Here is an 18,106-nt window from a genome sequence, read left to right as displayed (position 1 = left end):
AGGCCAGGCCAAATGACAAGACATTGTACTGGAAGTGGTGAAATCCCATGCAGAAGCGTAGGTACTTTCAGTGTGCAGGTAGGACTGAATTGTGAGTGTATGCATCTTTTAGATCTAAAGAGAAAAGCCAGTCGTTCTTTTCTAGTAAGGGTAGGAGGGTTCTCAGAGAGACCATTCAAAATTTTTCTTCATCAAGTATTTGCTTAGGCCTCTGAGGTCTAAAAAGAGTCAAAGGCCTACATTCTTTTTTGGTATCAGGAAATACTTTAAGTAGAAACCCTGGCCTCTCTGCTGCAGAGGAACAGGCTCATCACATTCTGTTGGAGAAGGGCCAAGAGTTCTTGATAAAAGGAGGGTTTTCTGGAGAAAGCTGAAAAGAGACTCTTTTGGTGGATCGTTTGGAGATCTATGGATCCAATGTAAGGCACAGCCCTGAGAGTTGACTCGAAGCATCCACTGGTTTGTTTTGATAAGAGTCCAGCCCGAACCGAGTCTGAGCTGATGCCTTCTGAATCTTTTGTTGCTATGCATAGATCAAACATACTGCTTTAATTCAGTATGTGGTGAAATCATGCAAATCATGCAAAATGTGTTCAAATTTAGACACGTGATAATCCGTGCAGCTGCATTCTTTGCCAGTTGTAATTCATGACTCATATATTTAGGCAAACCAAGATAAAGCGAACTGCAATAGTCAAAAATAAGAGTCAACAACGAAGTAATAACATTTTGAAAATTGTCTGACGAGAGATAATCTTTCATTCTTCTAAAGAGACGTAGCTTTAAAAAAAAGCCTTTGACATAACAGCCTTAATCTGTGGCTTAAAAGATAAAGCAGAATCAAGGATAATACCTAAATATTTGCATTGACTAAGTACAGGGATCTTCACATCATCAAAGACAATCTCTGTTGGAACCAAATCCAGCTGATTACTGTGCCCAAATCGTAACATTCAAGTCTTAATGACACTGAGCTTAAGGTGATTTTGAAACATCCACTCTCTGATCACTTGCAAACACTTATTCAACAACAGAAGACCATAGTTAAAGAACCCTGAACTGGAACTAAAAACTGAATATCATCAGCATAGAGCTGAAAATGTATATCTAATTTTCTAAGCTCCTAACAAAGAGACAGCAGATAAATATTAAAAAGAACAGCTGACAAAGCAAACCCTTGAGACGCACCATCCACAAGTTCATCCCAATCAGAACAATCCTGAGAGACAACTCCTATCTGTCAAGAAGGAACAAAACCAATCATACACCCTGCCACCAGTACCTAAAGATCTTAACCTCAACAGCAAGATCCGATGATTGAAATATAAAAAAAAAAACATAAGAAAACAATCACCTTGATCAAGGCCAACATATATGAACTCAAGAGTAGACAACAATAACTCTGTAGAGTGTTTAGGACGAAATCCAAACTGGTAATTGTCAAGAACACTATACTTATCAAGAAATTCCTGAAACTGAGAAAGCACAAACTTCTCAAGAACCTTAGCATAAAAATTTAACGAAGAAATAGGACGATAGTGCACTGTTTCGTGTCCACTCTGCTGATTCTTTAGCAAGGGATGAACCACAGCTTTCTTCAATCTACTAAGCACACAGCCCTCAACCATTGAGTGAGTAACTATGGCCAAAATAGAAGGAGTCAATGCCTCTCTCAACATAGAAAGTACCGCAATGGGGCACAAATCCAGAGAACTTGCCAATTTATTTAATACCTGAATAATCATAGTCGACTGCATTTCAAAAACACTTTAAAACTCAGACCATATCACCCCGTGTGCAGGCTCAATAACTGGCACAGATATCTTAGAAAATCCAGATGAAATTTCCTGTACCTTCATCACAAAATAAGATTAAACAAGCCTGACAAGAGAAAGAGCAAGGGTTTTGCTATTTCTTTACACCTTAAACAATTTTTTTGAGGAAATTGTCGCTTGTACTATTCTTTTGCAAAATAAGCCTTTTTTGCTTCAAAAGTACATAATTTCCACAGAAACATTCTTCTGTTTTACCCAAGAATCCAAGTTCTTGTTCTAGATTGAATTGTAATTTTTGGTGGAACTCAGTTTGTCATATGTATAAGATGGAAAGATTTTTTGCGATACAGAGGGGGTATTTTAAAAGATTTCAAGAGGTGTGGAGGCCATTAATTGAATATTATAACGAGTAAAGTTTATTCTTTTTCCTTAGGGGATAATATATAGAAATGGGATGGGATGGGAGGGAAAAATGTTGGAAAGATGTTGTTATGAAAAATAAGGAGATATATGTAATAGGATGGGATATTTATTGTTGTGCATTATTGGGTATAATAAAATGTTTAAAGTGTTTGAGGAAGAAGGATGGGGGAGGGACAGATTTCATGTCAGATTAATTGTATTATCAAAAAGGGATGTATAATTATATATAAATTTGGAAGGAATATTTTATTGATATGGAAAAGGGTGGGAGGTGGGGGGGGAATAAAAACATGTATAATAATATTGTTTAAGAATGCCAAGTGTGTTATGTAAATTAATTGTAATAATACTGTACACTTGTTGAAAGAAATAAAAAGGAATAAAGATTTAAAAAAAAAAAAAAAAGAATCCAAGTTCTAGTATATGCAGATTATTTTAAGCCATATATATGCTGTCCTGGACCATTTCACTGATTGAGAGAGGCATAAGGAGTGAGTGGATTCTGTCCTAGCAGGCCTCCTATATACACACCCACCCACTGATAGAGAGAGAGATTGCTGTCAGTATACTGCAATTCTAAATTAACGTTGATATCTCTTTTAAATGGCCATTCCAGCAATTTACACGTACTGTTATAGAATAGGGGGATCCACCTCTAATTTAGGTGTAAGGATTTACACCAGAGTTTAGTTGAATCACGCCTAAAGTTAGGCTTGGTTCCCAGCATTCAGCACTATTTTGTAAATGGTACCTGTGAGTACCATTTAAAGAATAGCGTTTAGCAAGATTTTTTTTAGTTGTTGCAGATTTTTTGGTGCCACTTATAGAATTCGGCCCTTAATGTTGGTGCTCAAGCATAGAATTGCCCTCTTTGTACTTTATTTTATTTATTCACTTTGTTCTTAGAGATCGAATGTGGCAGCACAGTTAGAAATAACTAAGATGAAAAATAAGAACACTGTGTATTACTTTTATGAGATTACTAGTCTTTAAATCCGTTACATTAACGGGTGCTAGAATAGATGTGTCTGTCTGTCTGTGTTTCTTTATCTCTCTCTCCTTGGCCGCTGTCTGTGTCCTTCTGTCTTTCCACCCCCCCCTCCCGAACAAAGCTGTCTGCCCCCAGCACACACCTCCCCCCAAAGCAGCCCCCTTTCCCTCTCCCTAGCTGTCTCTCCATGGCCCTCTTCTGTCTTCCCCACCAGAGCAAAGCTGATTGCCCCAAGCACAACCCTCCCCCCCAAAGCAGCCCCCTTTCCCTCTCCTTGTCTCTCCATGGCCCCTTCTGTCTCCCCCAAGCACAACCCTCCCCCCCAAAGCAGCCCCCTTTCCCTCTCCTTGTCTCTCCATGGCCCCTTCTGTCTCCCCCAAGCACACCCCTCCCCCCAAAGCAGTCCCCTTTCCCTCTCTCCCTAGTCCCCTGTATTGATCCCCTTCTTACCCTCTCTCCATCCGGCGTCTTCTGGCCTGCTCCTCTTCAAAGCAGCCTGCGATCATGGTGGCCGGCTTTAGCAAACCTCGCAGGCCGCTCTCCAACTTGGTAGCACGCTCCCTCTGACGCGATCCCGTGCGTCAGAGGGAACGTGCTACTGAGGTTGGAGAGTGGCCTGCGAGGTTCTTTAAAACCGGCCACGATTGCAGGCTGCTCTGAAGAGGGGGATCAGCGGCGGCGGCGGCAGAAGTGAGCGAGGGCGGGAGGTGTGTTCCCTGCCGAGGACGCGGGCAGGGAGAGAGCTTGCCTGCGCTTCCAGTTGGTGAGTGAGGGCGGGAGGAGGGGAGTGGCCAGAATGTTCCCTGCCGCCGGGTTCTAAAATGGAACACGGCCACGGATCACACACCACAGCGGCAGGGATCACGCTGTTTTAACAGCGCATGCGCCAGTAAGGTTTTATTATATAGGATACAAAGAAAGGCTTTTATAGCTTTTATGACTTGATCTTTTGTAACCCACTTCAAAACTTAGTCTAGAGTCAGAATATGCATTCCACATTAAATTAAAATAATGCATTATCCACATGCTTCCTGATTACAAAATGAAGTCCCCCGTTCTGTCTATATCATACATATGCTTACTTAATTGGGTCCTAGAGCGTACTAAGGTCACACAGGAAATCAGCAGTAATCATGAAAAAGATAGCCTCTGGAGCTCACATTAGGTTCTTTGTGTTAAATCAATTAGCCACATTTCTTCCATTTGTGACAGTAAGTTAAATCTAAAACAACCACACTCTCAAAATGTTTGCAGCACAGTAAACACACACACCACGTAAATGTTAAGGAGTGATCCACAAATAGTTTCCTAAGAGTATACATAGAAACAAAATAGGGATTGGCAAGCATTAACTAAATGGCTTAATATTGTGAAAATTATCACGAGGTAGGAAAAAGCCTCATATCCCCTCCTCCAACCCAACAATATGTTAAAATTGTAGATAAATAGGATGCTTTGTAGGGGTTGATATAATCACTGGCATAAAAAACCTCCTCTATAATCTTTCACTATATAAAAGCCTTATGCAATGCAGTAGAATCCCTAAGTTGTTTAAATTACATTGAGAAACTACAGAAATGATTAAGCAGCTAATGCTTCATCAGAGCAATACTGATTGCGTCTGAAAGAGATGTACCACCTGTTGACGATGGCCAGCGTTTCGCTTCAAAAAAGCTGCCTCAGGACGTATAGGTAACCAATCTCTTAGTGAAGCTCCGAGTCAAAAATCATGAGAAGCCACCATGTTTTTTTGACTCGGAGCTTCACTATTTTAGGACTCCGGCAGGGATTTTCTCCCTACCACACAGCCTCTCTGCAGTACCCCAGCCCTAGAGGACTCAGAAGAGGCTAAGCCCAAGGCTCCTGGCCCCTCCCTCCGGTCGCCATGGCACACGGTATATAGACACTCCTCAGCTGGTCATCCAATGCAAAACTGGCATGATATAGGGGCAGAACAGCCTGAGGAATACATCCGAGTTGATTTTGAGCCAAATTGAGGGGTTTTGAGGTAGATGGAGGCTTTAAAAAAAAAAAAGATGGACGCTGCCAGAAAATTTGGACCAAAATCAGTCTGTGGGGACTGCCCTGAAAGGTAAAAAAGAAAATATCAGGGTAAGATGTTTTGAGGGACCCTATCTCTGGTCCCGGAAACCCTTAAACTCAACTTTTTCAAATGAAGGCTTAACCCCCACAAATCCTCGCAGCATGGGGGGGGAGAATAAGATGCAGCCGGTTCCTTGTACCCAAAGGGATTCACACAGGGGCTCCACAGCCTGCATAAAAGCCTCTAATAAATCAGGTGTGCAGGCTTCCAGGGGAACAAACCCTAAGCCTCGAAGTAACACAAAGCAGCTGACTCATCAGATATAGCTGGGGGTTGCTCTGTGAGCTACAGTCTGCCCATGCGGAGTCTGCATTCTCTCCCAGGCAGACTAGCCCCAAATATAGGGTTCTCTGGCACCAAAGCCTCCCAACGGAGTAAAAAAGACCCAAAAGTAATAAAAACTGAACAGAGCAGATCAGAACACACCTTCTTGCTTCGCTAGCAGAAGGAAAAACTGGAGAGGAAGCTATAGTCCACTGGTGAAGGAGAAGAAGCTAAAAGATGATTGACACCTTTCTGCAAGTAATTCGCGAGCATGGATTGATCACCTAATATACAGACTCCTGTGTACATATTAACAGAATACATCAATATTTTTTCAGATCACTAATATGTGCAAATAGGAGGAATTTTCTTTAAGAATATTTTACATGAAATTTTAATTATCTTCAATTATATTGCATACTTACCGCAGGCCCAGGTTGAAACTCCGGAGTAGAAAATGAAATTTGACTTAAGGATTTTGCTAAAAGAGAGAGAGAAACTACTTTAAGAATATTTTTCTGAATGTGTAATAAACTAATTGCTAGAATTCATTAAGATGGCAATCATTTTTTTTTTTTTTTCACATTATGTAGGTATTTAATTTGAAACAATTTTTATTTGAAATTCAAACAAGGAAGAAAATAGAAAAAAAAACTCAAAACAACCCTCCTAATACAAGAGCCAAAGCACTAGAAAATCAGTACAATCAAAGCCGCGTGGTGCCCCCCCCCCCCACACCTTTCCACTCCCCCAAATTCCAAGAGCTGAATATCAAAGACAACAAAGTCAGTGAGCTTTAGTTCACATAGCCATGAGAATGCCAAAGGAATGTAGAGATTTCTCTAACACTCTTCAGGAAAAGGACTCTCAAATTTGCAAAGGATCCATGGCGATCTGCACGGGGCAGGAGCGTAGGAAGATCGCTCCTGCCCCGAAAGCCCTCTAGACCACCAGGTAAGGACGGGAAGGCGGCAGGGAGGAAAAAAGACTGTTTTTTTAATTTTCCCCCTCCCCAGAAAAAAATTGCGATTACAGTGGTACCTCGGTTTACTAATACACCGGTTTGCGAGTGTTTTGCAAGACGAGCAAAACATTTGCAAAATCAGTGCCTCGGAAACCGAGCATGGCTTGATTTACGAGCACCCCCCGCAATCCGGCACCCACCCCCTGCGATCCGGCACTCCCCCCCTGCCACGATTGATTTTTCGACCCACCCCAACATGATTGGCCAACCCCCCCGACACGATCCGACATCCCCACCAACACAATTGGGCACCCCCCCCCCCCGCCGCTTCTTACCCTCATCTGGGCACTCTTGAAGATCGGCCTACTAGTCTGCTGGGCCTTGAGCATCTGAGCATGCGAGTTCACGTTCTGAACCTGTGGTTTTAACCCGCTTAAGCACGCGGGTTAAAACCACGGGCTTGCAGTGCGGGGAAGGCAGGCAGGGTGTTTGGGACAGGCAGGTGCGGCACGTTCAGGGCAGGCAGGCAGGCAGCGTATTCGGGGCAGGAAGGCAGGCGCATTTGGGACAGGCAGGCAGCGTGTTCGGGGCTGCAGGATAGGGGCTGACATGGTAGAGAGCAGGGCGTCAGAAGGCAGGGCGGCCGGAAAGGGCTTCAGCGACTGGTCCTCAGCAGTCGCTTTTTTTTGATCAGTCAGCCCAGTCGGTGTTGCAGGGTTTTCTTTAGTGAATCGTGTCCCTGCCTACTTTGCATGCCGTTGCCCTCATTTGCATGTGTGGATCGGAGGATGGTTGGAAGAGAGGTAAGTGAATCGGGCCAGGGTCGCAAAGGGGTTGCAAACCGATCGGTATACGATTGGTTTGCTTAGTGAATTTGGGCCATAGCCCCTAAAAATCTATGTATCATCTACAAGTATAAGTAGCACCTCTATAAAATTAATATTTAAATGTCTGTGCTATTTGCAAATATAAATACCAGGCAATTGTTCTAAAATGACTTCCTTTTTCCTTTGTCTATCGGTTGATAGGCCATGAATACTGTGTGAATCAATGCAGTCATCCTTCAAAGAATGGCAAGTTAAAAGTTTAAACTTGCTCCCTTATACATCTTGTTAGTCAAACCTGACCTCCAGCTGCCTCTGTTCACTGCTAATGCTCTAGCTGAATGAGCCGAAAGTGTGAAATCAACTATGAAAAATGTACATAAAGCAACAGCTGACAATTTCTTTGAATACAGAATTACCTAAAATGTCAAGTGAGAACAACTGTTTGGAAAGATGCTTGCTTCAGAAGGCAAAAAAAAAAACCTCAACCCACCAAAACAACAAATCTCATGAAAAAATGCATCTGTTAAAAAGTATGCGACATATACTGTTCTGCTTTTTTCAAATCTTTTCTCACTTATGCAATTTATTGTCTATATTTTGAAATTTATGGTGTTGACAGATGAAACAAAATTTTAAAGACCATAGATGTGTATTCAGTATGTATGAAGTTCACATTTCATATCACTTTATTAACATGTTTTATCCAGATACAGGTGTAAACCAAAACATGGCTACTTCCAAGATTTTTATATCCAAGCTTTGAAAAAATTTAGTAGGGTGGCTGATACCGGTGCTGGCGGGAGGACCATTGAAAAAGCGGGACGCGAAACATATTGGGTCCAACCCTCCCAAACTGCGTTTAAAAAGACAAAGCTATGTATAAAGAAGAACTTCATTAAGATAAGTCCATAGTTAAAATGAAATTGGACATGTACTTCTTAAAATTATTTATCACTAATAATAAAACCTTAAGCGCGCATGCACACTCCTACCTGCATGATCCCTGCCTCTGTGATCTGTAACTCTATGGCCGACAGAGAAATGTTAAAGCGTGCGGCGCGCGTGCACACATTCGGTGCGCAGTGGTGGTTTCCTCTATCCTGTGCTGGTTACTATGTGCCAGTTGCCCTTCACTGTATAAATGTGATTAAAAAAAAAAAGGTAGGTGGGAGAAGGGGCACGATAAACAGACACCGGTGGACCAGAAGAGACCAGGAAGCCGGGATGGAGGGAGGGTAGCAACAGCAGTTTGGAAGCAGGTATTAGGGAGCAGGGAAAAGGTGCTGCTGGACAAGGAGGAGATAAAATTAAGGGAGAAAGGCTGCTGCTGGACAGGGGGAGCAGGGAAGGGGTGCTGCTGGACACGGGGGAGGTTAACAGAAGAGAGAAGGGCTATTGCTGGACAGGGGGAGCAGGCAAGGGGTGGTGGTAGACAGCCAAGGAAAGAGAGAGACAGAAAGAGTAAAAAGAATATAAGATTTATACTGAGCCAGTGACGATATTACCACGTAAAGCTCATCGCTATGAAAGCTTATTGATGCAGTGGAGTGGTGGGGCTGAGGCTCAGAAGAAGAAAGAAAGAAAAGAAATTAAAGGCTAACCATTATAGTTGGTTGAACTGGTAAATACTTAGAGGTTTTTGGGAAGACTGTTGATTTATTGCCTTGAAGTAAAAGAAAAATTTTAATTACATCATTGGGGAATGATGTAATATAATAGGTTGGTAATTCCAATTCTGTGTTGAGCTGGTGTTTTCTGGTGCTCTTTCTGGCCCTGTGGGAATGTTGTGCATCTCCCCCTTTATATATTTCTATGGGTCATTTTATTAACCCTCAAAAGCCCAAGAAATTTGCCATATGTTGAGTCCTGGTAGGGTCAAAATTGACCCCAAGCTAATGCTGTGCTTATTTAATTAACTGAATCAAAACAATGTTGAATTATGCACTCATTTATAAGAAACTTAATTTGTAAAATTAAAACTCATAACTGTAAAACTGTCCAATAGAGGGGTTTATGTACATTAGATTAGAACAATGTAAAAATTGTGTATTCCCCATGCCATGCTGAAGCCAGTGAGGGTGCAGAGAAGGAGGGTTGTAAGGGGCCTGTGAAAGAAAGGTAGATGAGGATCTTGAGGGAGCCTAGAAAAAAGGTGGCTGGTTTATGTGTGCAGGGAGGGGGCTAGAAAATTTAAAGGAGCTTTAAAAATCTTCCTGTTCACTGATGTCTTTGGCTAACGATGCTACTATTCTTAGCTCATTTATCCCCTTAGTCCAGGGATAGGGAACTCCGGTCCTCGAGAGCCATATTCCAGTCGGGTTTTCAGGATTTCCCCAATGAATATGCATGAGATCTATTTGCATGCACTGCTTTCAATGCATATTCATTGGGGAAATCCTGAAAACCCAACTGGAATACGGCTCTCGAGGACCGGAGTTCCCTACCCCTGCCTTAGTCCTTTTGTTTTCTCCCATAAACGTTCTCTTTCCTTTCCTCCTCGTTCTTAGTACGTTTATTTTGTGTTTTGTTTGTCTGAGAAAAATTTTGTCTGTTTATTATTGGTTTTCATTTTGTTCTTACCCCCATTTTATTGTTGTAAAACGCTTAGTATTTTGATAAGCGTTCAATCAAATTTACAATAAACTTGGAAAGAGTGAGAAGGGGGCAGGGCCTGGAAAAGGTGGATGAGGGGTGTAGGCATGTGTGGGCATGCACTAAAAGAATGGGGTGAAGGTCTGTAGGAAGATGAATGGGAAAGTGCTGGGGCTGTAGTGGTGAAGGAGGGATACTTCATGCCTAGGGGAGAGATGTCAGCCTTTATAATGGGGGAATTCTGCACAAGAAAACTGCAAAGAAAGTGCACAGAATTTTGCCAAATTTTCATTTCTTTTGAACAGAATTTCCCTGGAGTAGTAACGCTATTTATTATTTAATTAGGGTCACTTTTGAACCAGTGGGACTCAGTAGTTAAGCAAGCAACAGGCGCCATCTAGTGCATAATTATGAAACAGAGAACTGCTCAGAGTAATTGGCACAAAGTCATGAAAAAAGTCACACAAAACAACTCATCATGCACAGGTTTAAAAGGCATTCAGCATTTAACATGTGAAAACAGGCTACTGCGTGACCTCCTTAAAGGATTTTGAGATAGTTGGCCTGTTTGCACATATTAAAATGCAAATGACTGAATTTCTCAGCTAGAGGGTGTGGCATGGCCGGAGAATGAGTGCGGAAGCATTAGCTAGCTAGTGCATTTTTCTTACCACTTGCTAACGGGCTAAATACAGAGTTAATGTGGGACCACTTATCGACTCCTAAATAGGAAACGCTAATGGCTTAATTTTACATATGGTGCTTAAAATTGTATGCACAAATATAGGTGCATACCCAGTTTGCACATGCAATTTGATAAATGATCCAATTAGCACCAATAAATGGGCATTAATAATCAATTATCGGCGCTAACTGGCACACATCTTTAGGCACTGGGATCCATGTATAAATTTTATGCGTGAAGCTGAAGAGAGGATGTGCTATGGGAGGGGCGTAGGTGAACTGGGGGTATTCCTGGAATTTACGCACACTTTTACAGAATAAGGGAGATCTTCAGGTAATTTAGAAACAGGAATTTGCACCAGGTTATACTTGGTGTAAATTAGAGAATGACACGGTGACAAAATTCATCACCGTTCCCGTCCCCGCGGAAAACCATCTTCATGTCATTCTTTAAGGAGAGAGGGAAGAATCAGAGTATAATTGGGCACAACCACTGACCGCAAGGTTTGCTTTGAAGAATGCTGGTGTAGAAGGACCGAGGTTGAAATAGACACTAGAAAATGACATGGGATTATTTCCCGCGGTTATCCGTGGGGATGAATTTTGTCACCGTGTCATTCTCTAGTGTAAATCCTTGCTCCCAAAATTGGGCTCAGAACCTGGCACCAAATACTATTCTATTACCAGTTCCCAACTCTGAGAAATTTTATTGACACTGATTTTGGCCTAAGCACTTTAGCATTTACTGGGAGCAGGTACCGCACATTAATCTGTATGTTAGTGTACAACCTGTAGCAATAATTTTGGGCATGCCATGTGCTGAAAAAAATAAGCCCAAAACTTAACACACTTTAGTTAAAGGACCCCTTATGTTTCATTATATTTGGACCAATCAAGGGCTCCTTTTACAAAGTTGCAGTAATGATTTCTCCATGGCAGATGCAGAGGTCTATTCAATTCCTATGCATTTGTCGTGAGAGAATCACTACCGTGGCTTTGTAAAAGGGGCCTTAAATGATCAAAACCCTACTATATAGAAAACAGCCTCTTCTTTCAAGATGCATATTATTTTTTTCCATAGCATTACAGAAGCAACAGAAGCGATCTTCCTACGCTCCTGCCACTATATGAACGGCTGCCGTGAGTTTTCGCAGCAACCTCACGGGATCGTGGAAACTTGCAGCAGCAATTCAGATAGTGGTTCTATATGGGGCAGGAGCATAGGGAGATCACTTATTCTCCGGTTCACCACTGGACCACCAGGAATTTCAAAGGTACGCTTTTCATTAATCGGGGAGGTGAGAGTGGGTGGGAAAGGAGGCGCGAGAGATCTCTCCTGTCCAGGTCTTACGGCAGGCTCAGCCAGCAACAAGACTGGGAGGCAGGAGGGCACTAACACGAATATAAAATGAGACCCCCATTTTTGGGTCTTTTTTTTTTGACCAAAAATCTCAGTTTGCATTCAAATATATACAAATTCAGAAAAAGCATCTGTAGGAGCAGCAGGATCTGAACACAAATTTCCCCAATTCTCAGCTCTATCTACTAGACCAGTGGTTCCCAACCCTGTCCCGGAGGACCACCAGGCCAATCGGGTTTTCAGAATAGCCCTATTGAATATGCTTGGAGCAAATTTGCATGCCTGTCACTTCCATTATATGCAAATCTCTCTCATGCATATTATTAGGGCTAGCCTGAAAACCCGATTGGCCTGGTGGTCCTCCGGGACAGGGTTGGGAACCACTGCACTAGACTACTTTTCTTTACTCCTTTCATATGCAGAATCTCTCTCTACTTAAATCCTGTAGATATGGTACCGGAATGAGACAAAAGTGTTTGTAGCCAAATGTGCCTCTCTATTTATTACACAGTGATTCATAACAGTTGCATTCTCCTTATGAAAGACATTTAAAGTAACAGCAGTGATATACAGTATAACATCATGTTTATATCGAGGACAATTTCACTCAACATAAAGAAACAACACTATTAAGTATTTTCAGTTGACCTATACAAGATTTCTCTTTTAACGCCAATTAAATACTCTCCAGCTAAATGGAGTTGAATGAGCGGTTTACCATGATGATATATTGCCCTCTGGTGGTGCAACAAATTCATTCAAACACCAGGCCAAATAAATTGTGAGCCTCTATATGCAATCTATCAAATTTTAGAATGCTATCAGTGGGACACAAAGTGCCTCAGCATTCATTCATAATATAAATAAAATTGCAGAGGATTATTAATTTTTCAAAATGATGTAGATAGGATATGAATATAATTCCTCATTTGAAACAAAACTATGGAGCCAGAAAATGGTGCATGTGAAATCAGACTTGTAGTTCTCTTTAAACCAGTGGTGTCAAACTCAAACCCTTTGCAGGGCCACATTTTGGATTTGTAGGTACTTGGAGGGCCTCAGAAAAAATAGTTAGTGTCTTATTAAAGAAATGACAATTTTGCATGAGGTAAAACTCTTTATAGTTTATAAATCTTTCCTTTTGGCTAAGTCTTAATAATAATATTGTCATTTATAGCTAAAGAGACATTTGATCAAGAAACTGTTTCATTTTACTTTTGTAATTATGATAAACTTACCAAGGGCCTCAAAATAGTACCTGATGGGCCGTGAGTTTGAGACCACTGAGTTAAGGGGAACAGTTAATCTGCTGACTGGGTTGGAGGGCAGAACAGGACAATCAAGCCATTGTGACATCACTGATGAGGCTGGCTCTTATTGGTGGAATGAGGCATTATGACATCACAATCTCAGCTCTGCTTCCCAAAGGCAAACAGGATGTCATGGTTACAGTTTAGCCAGTGGTCTCCAACTCCAACCCTTTGCAGGGCCACATTTTGGATTTGTAGGTACTTGGAAGGTCTCAGAAAAAATAGCTAATGTCTTATTAAAGAAATGACAATTTTGCATGAGGTAAAACTCTTTATAGTTTATCAATCTTTCCTTTTGGCTAAGTCTTAATAATAATATTGTCATTTATAGCTAAAGAGACATATGATCAAGAAACTGTTTTATTTTACTTTTGTGATTAGGATACACATACCGAGGGCCTCAAAATAGTACCTGGCGGGCCGCATGTTTGAGACCACTGCTTTAGACGGACATTCTTCTCCAACTTCTTTGTACTTTCACCTTGATCAGAATCAAAAGCCTACACATACAATTACTCAGAGATGTCTCCTCGGTTTGATATACCCCTCCCTCTGCATGCCTAGACTGATCATTGTAGCAATGACCTTGTGTTACAGGCAATGCAGTGGGGGCTCGTTCCAGCAATCATAGGCTCAGAATCTTTTCCTTAAGCAATAATCCGTGGCTCCCTGCCCTTGCCCCCAGTCTCCACAGCCTCCCCAGTCCTCCTAGCAGACTTGCAGAAAGGAAGGAGGAACTGAAGAGACTGAGCTGGCCTGAAAGCCATATTTTAAAGGCAACACAAATACTGCAACGAAAAGAAAATAAGGATTCTTTGTGGTTCAAAATCATGACAAATTATACTCCCCAACACCAATATTTAAATCTCTTCATAAAGGTGATTAATAAATCTCAGTTAATTCCAATAACAAACACTATTTGTGACTTGTACAAAGTGGTTAACACTCCACTGCCTCAGGTACAAATCTTAGGGGTCTAGTTACTAACAAGGAAATTCTAAAACCGCTACTTAAACTTAGGGAATTTTTTAAGTACCTTCTTACTTCTCATTTATAATCTTAATGTATATTTTCTTCAAACCGCTTAGAACCTAACGGATGTAGCGGTATATAAGAAATAAATTACATTACATTACATTAGGTGCCGGGAGGCCCTACCTGTACATAAGTTAATTGAAGAATGCCATTAGACAATCCGGAGCAAAATACAGTGAAGTTGAAGTGCCTACCGGCGCCTACATAAAAGGCACCACTGGAATTGTGCCTATGTAGGGGCTTTAGGCTGAACACCAAAGTAGGTATAGCCAACACTAGAAGTGGTGTTAAGGCGGCCTAAAGCGCTATGTAGGTGTGATTCACGCAAAGCTAGGCCCCGAAAGCTCTGGCCCACATTTCTGGCACCTACCTTTGCTGGGGGGATCCCGAAAATAGTCCACAGCTTGCCATCAGCTGATCAAGGCAGAGGAGTCACTGATCAGCTGAGCTGGCAGGACTCCCTGGATCCACAGCTTCAGGGAGTCCTGCCAGCTCAGCTGATTGGGGATTCCCCTGCCACAATTGGCTGGACTAGTAGGGAGATCCCCGATTCCTCTCGCCATGTACTTCATTGTCCATTCAGACAAAGGGAATTCACAAGAAGTGGGTGACTGATTGTAGATCCAGAATATGTCTCCAATCTGCTTAGCCTGTCTGGCACAAGGAAGTATCAAGAGTATCAGATTATACAGTCAGACTTTTTAAATACAGTAGATGCCAATTATCTGGACTAACCTCATAGCCTCACTTCTCATAGCCTCACGAGACTGTCACTGGAAGTCTTGGCAGCTATTTTGGTCGCTGAAAAAGCATGGGCAGAAGCGAGTGGGAATTGTTCCTACCCCAGCATGCCAATAAACCACCAGGGAAACAAGGTAGGCCTGATGTCCTTCCTCTGTGTCCGGGAGGGGGGTTGATGGGGTCTGTTCGTTAAGGGGTGGGGAACACTCTCTTCTCTTGTAGAGGACGTGCTGACGGTGGGGGAGCCTCCTGGTTTTGGGGGGGGGGGATGGGCTGGGATGATGACAGTGGCGGCAGAAGCAGAAAAGGAACACTAGTGGGAGGGAGAGAGATAGGAATGGTACTTCAGGGAGGAACTCAAATATAAACTGAGACCCCAAAGCAATCCGGATAATCAGCATTCTACTGTACTTCAAATCTGTAAACATTTTTCTAAACTTGACGAATCTAAGCACATATGGTGTTTTCTAAAAGTTAAAACAACTGTAATAATTAATCAGATTTGAAATTGCATTGCTGTAAATGCTGTCTTTTATGCAGTAAATCTAATGAAAAATATCCAATTTTGGCCTTGGATGAGACAAGGATCTTTCATTGGTAATTTAAAAAAAAACATGCTTAACAACATTCATTCTAAGTTAAAAAAAAAAAAAAAAAACCATGTAACAAAAAATTATATTTTGGTAATATGAATAGTATAGATCAGTGTTTCCCAACCCTGTCCTGGAGGTTTTCAGGATAGCCCTAATGAATTTGCATGGAGCAGATTTGCATGCCTTTCACCTCCATTATATGCAAATCTCTCTCATGCATATTCATTAGGGTTATTCCAAAAACCCGACTGGCTGGTAGTCCTCCAGGACAGGGTTGGGAAACACTGGTATAGATGATATTAAGAAGATGATAAAATCAAATAACCAGGTTTGAGTTGACAACTACAATAAGAGGGCAAACTCGATAACATTCAAAAATCAACTGCACAGACCTGGCTACTGTCAGAGACAAGAAGCAGAGTTTGAAGGACCTCAGTCTGATCCAGCATGGCTTATCTTATGATCTTATGTGAAAATAAAATATTTAAAACATAGCGCTTACAAGATAATGCATAAAGCATAATGCAGGGCTTGGATAATAAGGATCTAGTGCAAATAAAGAGATGCTCCTCAGTACACTGCATGGATTGCTCTATACAAATCAGAAATCAGATGTAACATGAGGAAAAGAAGTGCTAACAGCTGGATAAGAGTAAGACACTCAGCAGGCGATATAAACTATCAGCCATGTAGGAGGTGAAAGATGAGAGATGGATGGGAAGCCTAGTGAGAAAGAAAAGCCAGGAGCTATACAAGTCGAGCTGAACGAGACAGATGAGAAAGCAATTGTAAGACTAGAGCGGCATCTGGCCAAAAGTTATCTGGATTTAAAAAAAAAAATGAAATGCCAGAAGGTGTTCTAGGTATGCAACTAAATGCTAACCAGTAGCAGAGAGATTCTGCATTATTTGGTTATTTTATCCATTTAAGCAGATTCACATAAATAGCTGCCACAACTTGAATGGATAACTTATCCATTTAGGTTCAGGTCCACACATTTAGCAGCCTGACTTAAACAGATAAATCAACTGAAAATATACTTATGTTTAAACTGAACCAGATTTCTCACTGCTAAATAGGGAACCTGTCTTATTTTTAAAATATTTAAAGGCAAAGGTATCTAACAGATATTCTTTCCTACTCAAGATATGAGCATATTACTCCATATCTTCAACAATTACATTGGCTGCCAGTTGTGTATAGAATTCAATATGTTATGTCATCAATTTCTATATGGTACGATGCCTAAACTTTTTAAGAGTATGTCTGGTTATCAACCACTAAGATCACTGTGTTCTGAAAGTGCCGCATTGTTGAAAACAAAGGCTAACCCTAAATATGTGGAAATGAATGTCATGACTTTTACATGTGCAGGAGTCAAGTTATGGAATGGCCTTGTTGGCCAGATTCGAAAATGTGGAGAGAGGAATTCATTTAGGAAAATGTTGAAGACTCAACTCTTTGTAGATGCATTTCTTTGAACAATTGACTTTATGCAAGATTGAATCTGCCTGCTTTTGTTCTTATCTGTACTGACTTTTAATATTTTATGTATGTAACTCCCTGTAAACCGTTTTGGAAAAAAACGGTATAGAAATTTAAAAAATAAATAAATAAATACTCCATATAAGTCAGATCTCAAGTTCCATGGACAATATTCTAAGAGTCCAACTGTGTGCCTCAGAAAAATATACTGGAAAAATCTCTGTTTCTCACAAATTGTGAAAGGCAAATTAAAAGAAGCTTGGAAAATACACAATTCTAGACGTTTGGATACCAAACATGCGTCCTACAGGCTGGAGAACACTTACACTGAGATGTCTTAGGAACTCTCTTTGGTCGTGGTAGCTCCTGACTGATATCTGCCATGGAATCTATAGATGCTCCCAGGTGTCCTTCTGCCCGGACAGAAAAGTGGAAATGGACAGTACCACATTCAACCTGCTTTACCTAAAATTGAAAACAAGCTATATCAAACACATTCTGAAAGGTCTGTAAAATCTGATTCAACCATGTTCTGAAATCCAATAGATTTATTTCACTTATTTCCTGCCCAACAATTACGGTAAGTGTTCAGGATGGGTGACATGAAAAACATCAAGATAAACACAGCTTAAATCAAAATATATTAGCAATAAATATAATCAGCATGCATACAATCACACACAGATACTCTAAACCAGTGGTTCCCAACCCTGTCCTGGAGGACCACCAGGCCAATCGGGTTTTCAGGCTAGCCCTAATGAATATGCATGGAGCAGATTTGCATGCCTGTCACTTCCATTATATGCAAATCTCTCTCATGCATATTCATTAGGGCTAGCTTGAAAACCCGATTGGCCAGGTGGTCCTCCAGGACAGGGTTGGGAACCACTGCTCTAGACAACAAAGCAAACAGAACCTCCAACAATAACTCACGAGTCCTTTAATAGCCAGTTGTCAT

The 18,106-nt window shown here is 41.3% G+C and overlaps 1 protein-coding gene across 7 annotated transcripts in view; it reads right to left on the bottom strand.

The window, feature by feature from the left end:
- The window catches only part of NPHP4 (nephrocystin 4), a 145,983-nt gene that overhangs the window by 64,139 nt on the left and 63,738 nt on the right, over positions 1–18,106 (bottom strand). For all 7 annotated transcript variants that reach the window (XM_033921887.1, XM_033921888.1, XM_033921889.1 and 4 more), the window contains 2 exons: positions 17,475–17,613; positions 5,983–6,038 (listed from right to left, as the gene is read on the bottom strand). In XM_033921887.1, coding sequence (XP_033777778.1) covers positions 5,983–6,038; positions 17,475–17,613 — 195 coding nt within the window. The remainder of the gene's footprint in view (positions 1–5,982; positions 6,039–17,474; positions 17,614–18,106) is intronic.

This window comes from Geotrypetes seraphini, chromosome 15 (genome assembly GCF_902459505.1).
Source record: "Geotrypetes seraphini chromosome 15, aGeoSer1.1, whole genome shotgun sequence".
Classification (NCBI taxonomy): domain Eukaryota; kingdom Metazoa; phylum Chordata; class Amphibia; order Gymnophiona; family Dermophiidae; genus Geotrypetes; species Geotrypetes seraphini.
The sequence above is the reverse complement of the archived record's forward strand: the minus strand, read 5'-3'. Positions and strand labels throughout refer to the sequence as shown.